The sequence below is a fragment of the Penaeus japonicus genome, unplaced genomic scaffold, assembly GCF_977035675.1.
Source record: "Penaeus japonicus unplaced genomic scaffold, GWHDUDI00000001_assembly GWHDUDI00000019, whole genome shotgun sequence".
Lineage (NCBI taxonomy): Eukaryota > Metazoa > Arthropoda > Malacostraca > Decapoda > Penaeidae > Penaeus > Penaeus japonicus.
The window spans coordinates 28,683,884-28,688,883 of NW_028234421.1; the positions used below are offsets into that span (position 1 = coordinate 28,683,884).

General features: G+C 39.0%; 1 protein-coding gene across 1 annotated transcript in view; it reads right to left on the bottom strand.

Moving 5' to 3' along the window:
- Positions 1-5,000, bottom strand: part of LOC122264084 (semaphorin 1a) — a 411,026-nt gene that overhangs the window by 24,818 nt on the left and 381,208 nt on the right. The window contains 1 exon segment of the mRNA XM_086547610.1: positions 535-634. Within this exon segment, the coding sequence (XP_086403736.1) occupies positions 535-634 (100 nt within the window).

The window sequence follows — 5,000 nt, forward strand, 5'->3', positions numbered from 1 at the left end:
GGAGGGAGAGTGGAAAGGGAGGGAGAGTGGAAAGGGAGGGGGAGTGGAAAGGGAGGGAGGGAGGGAGGGAGGGAGGGAGTGGGGAGGGAGAGTGGAAAGGGAGGGGGAGGGGGAGTGGAAATGGAGGGGGAGAGGGAGGGGGAGTGGAAAGGGAGGGGGAGGGGGAGGGGGAGGGGGAGTGGAAAGGGAGGGAGGGGTGGAGAGGAAGGGTGTGTGGAAAGGGAGGGGGAGGTGGAGAGGGTGGGGGGAGAAGATTCATCTTATGTAGTCGTGTGTGTGAGGATTAATCCAACCTAGGTCATTATCTTTGTGTGTGAGGGGGATCAATTTAACCTATGCAGTTACGTGTGAGTGTGAGAGTGTAGGGGAGGACGGTGTCAACTTCGCCTACACACCTATTTGCAGGAACGTTAACCTAGCCTACATAGTTGCATGGAGTGGAGTAAGGGGGGGGGAGGAGGAGGGGAAGACAAGAAACAACCAATCCTACGTAGTAAAAGGGCGTGAATAAACCAACCGCCCGGTCCAACTCACCGTCCGCCCACGAGGAGAGAGCCCGACGTGTCAGGCAGAATGAGCTTCAGGTATTCGTCGTGGGTCTCGTTTCCGACGAAGCGCATGATTTCATGATCGCCTGCAAGGAGAATGAGAGAAAAAGGTTAGACGAAGGTTTATAAGGTTATAAGAATGTTGTCGGTGTGCGATTTCCCACAGGCGGCTGAGAGGCGAGGTAATGATAACAATGAATGATGACAATAACAGTAATAGTGAAATACCAAATAATAATAATAATAATAATAATAATAGTAATAATAATAATAACGACAATAATAAATAGTAAAAGGGGTAATACAAAAATAATAATAACAATAATAAATATAAATAAAGGTAATACCAATAATAATAAAATCAATAATAATAATAATAATGACAAAAATAATAATGATAATTATTACCATCATTACTATTATCATACAAATAAATATAACAACAAAAATAATAATAACGATGATAAAAATAATAATAGTAACAATACAAATTATGCTTATGAGTGGGAGGAGAAAAATTAACATAATAAAACTAGACATTAACATTAAACTCACTTCATAATTCCATGATCAGAAGAAGAAAAAAAACAGGAAAAATAATATGACATGATGGAGATAAACATGATTAACTCAAATATTAAAAAATAAAATAAGATAAAAAAAAAATTATGACGCAACATTCACAATCATATCATATACAATCAACATTATAATCACAAACATTTAATATTATTGTCGTTATTAAATAGAAAGTGTATCTAATATCAAATACTACTACAACAACTAATGGTAATATAAACAACAATAATAATAATGATAACAATAATAACAAAATAATAATAATAATAAAATAATAATAATAATAAAGATCATAATAATGGCAACAATAATCATAACAAAAACAACAGCAATGATAACAACAACTACAATAATAACAAACAACTATAACACAAACAATAAGAACATAAATAACAATAACAATATCACAATAAAAAAACATTACACTAAATAAAAATCTTTTCCGATATCACAATATCAATGACACAATTTTCATTAGCCTTTACAAATACGATCATAAAAAAATATAAATAAAAATCTCTCGCGCCCCCTCATCCCCTCGGGCAATATATTTTACTGTAAAATGAAACAAATAAAAAATCCAGAAACAAAAAAATATATATAATAAGATCTCATATATCAAATGAATTTAAATGAATATAGAAAATGAATGAATGAATGAAAAAATAGATGAACGAAGGTTTACACAAAAAAAAGAATAACGATGTACAAACCGAAAAAAATTAAAAGATATAAAAGATGCAAAAATGAATGAATAAACAAATGAACGATGCACATTACAAATACGTAAGCAAGAAATTAACAAAGAAATAGATGACAGGATAATACCGCTAAATCAAAATAAGGTCGAGTAATTAAATAGATTAACATTATAAGCTAAATCGGTAAAGATAAAATAATTAATAAGGAAAAAAAACGGTAAAATACATATTCTTTTTTCTTCTTCCTTTTGCAATAATAATAATTTAAAAAAATGATGAAAATAAAAGTGAAGGCAAGGAAGAAAAGGGAACAGAATATGAAATTGCCATTAAATAAATATTAAATAAAAGGAAGGATAGAAATAACAGGAAAAAACAGGAAGAAAGAAAGTAAAACAGAAAAATAAAGAGATATTAAAGAAAGATATATAGGAGAAAAGTTAGAGAAAGAAATGAGGAAAGAGAAAAAAGAAAAGAAAAAAAAGAAATAGGAAATAAACGAACGAAAGGAAAAAAAGTCAATGAAAACGCGACGGAAAAGAAAGAAAAAAGAAATAGAGAAGGAGAAAAAGAAAGATATACAAAATAACGAAGAAAAGAGGCGTGTCCACGGGGCCGAATACCCGGCCGGACGGAGGCGCTTCCCGCGGCTTCATTCAACTTTTCCCGCCAATTATGCTCGCTTCGTTTATCTCATTAATGAAGCTTCTCTCGGGAAAAAAGCCTTATTCACTCACTCACCCATATACTCACCCTCTCTCATTCGCCCACTTATCTATTCACTCTTTTCATTCATTTCCACACAATCATCCATCGACATGCACGGATTCATTCATTCATTCATTCATTCATTCATTTACACACACACACACACACACACACACACACACACACACACACACACACACACACACACACACACACACACACACGCACACACACCAAAAAAATCACTCATCCATCCATCCATCCATCCATCCGCACTCATTCAGCCATTCTTCCGGCATCTCAAACGACCTCATGTGACCCAAGGCCAGTGATCGAGTGCTTCCGGTGACCTGGTGATATATGCGCCAACTACGGACTGTCGGCAAACGATAACACAGGCATCTGTCTTCTAAGCTGTTGGTACATTTTTTTCTCACTCTATTTCTTCGTTCTCTATTAATTTAATGTTTTTCTTTCTCTTTTGTGCTTGCTTATTTTCGTAGTAGTTGTTTTCTCAATTATTCCAATCGTTTTTTTTTGTTTTGTTTTCCCTTCTCTCTCTCCCTCTCTCTCTCTCTCTCTCTCTCTCTCTCTCTCTCTCTCTCTCTCTCTCTCTCTCTCTCTCTCTCTCTCTCTCTCTCTCTCTCTCTCTCTCTCTCTCTCTCTCTCTCCCTCTCTCACTCGCTCTTCTTCCCTCACTCATTCGCTCGTTCTCCCTCCCTCCCTCCCTCCCTCCCTCACACTCTCCCCCTTCCTCCTTCACTCCCTTTACATCCATGAATGGAAAGAGACGGGAAATAACAGATCAACGGCAATAATATTAATTAGTCTCATCTTTACATCTTCACAAGAACGATCAGATACAGACTCCCCCTCCCCACCCCCCGCCCTTCAACCACCTAAACCATCCTCCCCTCCCCTCCCCTCCCCTCCCCACCACCAAACCTTTAATCAACGCAGTGTTGCCACTTCACAGAGTTTCCGATGAGAATATCAAACGGGGAAAAGTTAATTTTGCTAAAACCTCTTCAGCCGGTACTATACAACAGCGCTGCATAAAATGTATACGTACGCGTCTTTGAGGTGTGATATGAAACAGAGAGAGAGAGAGAGAGAGAGAGAGAGAGAGAGAGAGAGAGAGAGAGAGAGAGAGAGAGAGAGAGAGAGAGAGAGAGAGAGAGAGAGAGAGAGAGAGAGAGAGAGAGAGAGAGAGGGGGGGGAAAGATAGAGAGAGAGGAAGAGAGAAAGGGAAAGAGAAAAAAGGGAGAGGGAGAGGGCTAGGGAAGGGAAGAGAGAGAGGGAGAGGGAGAGGGAAAGGGAAAGGGAGAGGGAGATAGAAGGGAAAGGAAGGCGCAGAGGGAAAGAGAGGAACAAGAACGAGCGTAGATAAATATGCAAAAAAGATAAATTTAATATAAATTTGTCCTTATAAAAGTAAAACAAAAAAATATTTAGTGTACGACAAATCATAAAATTACATCCAAAAAAGGTAAACAAAAAATTATTAAATCACGTGAAAATAACAAAGAGTAGAAAAGATGATCCACAAAAAAAGTAAAAAAAAGGTTTACAACCTGATCATTCATTCATTCATTCATTCATTTACACACACACACACACACACACACACACACACACACACACACACACACACTCAAAAGAACCCACGAGACAGGAAATTATAATAATAAAAAAATAAATAAAAAATAGAAAATAACAAAATAAAAATATAACGTAGCAAGATGTAAAACGCTGAACAAAAGAAGAACGGCATTGCGTTGATGTTGGCGGGAGATGCGAAGGAATGCTTATCTGAGGCGTGCGTATCAGGCAGGAATGAGGGAGGTCGGGGAAGGGGGAAGGTGACAGGGAGGGGGGAGGGATTCATTGGGCGAGGGGGTGGGGGGGAGAAGTTCAAAGTAGGTCAGGATAAGTGCAAGAACCGTAGATCCTTCGAGACGTGGCTTTGAGAGCGACGCCTTTGAACGCGAAGTCACCAAACGAGGGATGGAGGGAGAGGGAGAGAGGGAGAGAGGGGGAGAGAGGGAGAGGGGGAGAGGGGGGGGGGGGAGGAGAGAGAGAGAGAGAGAGAGAGAGAGAGAGAGAGAGAGAGAGAGAGAGAGAGAGAGAGAGAGAGAGAGAGAGAGAGAGAGAGAGAGAGAGAGAGAGAGAGAGAGAGAGATAGTGAAGGAGAGAAAGTGAAGGAGTGAAGGAAAAGGTGAGAAAAAAAAGAGAAAAAGAGAAAGAAAAAGAGGGAAAGAGAGTAAAATCGAGAGAGGAAGAAAGCGAGAAGGAGGGGTATAAGAGAGGGCGAGAGGAAGGGAGTGGCAAAGGGGCAGGCGGTGCGCAAGAAAGGGACAAAGAAAAGAGTTTCTCTCTCGTATGTCTTCTCTCCGTCTGCACTTCTTCTCCATTTCCATTTCTTTTACTAAACATCCTTCCAGAAGCAAACGCCTACATATGT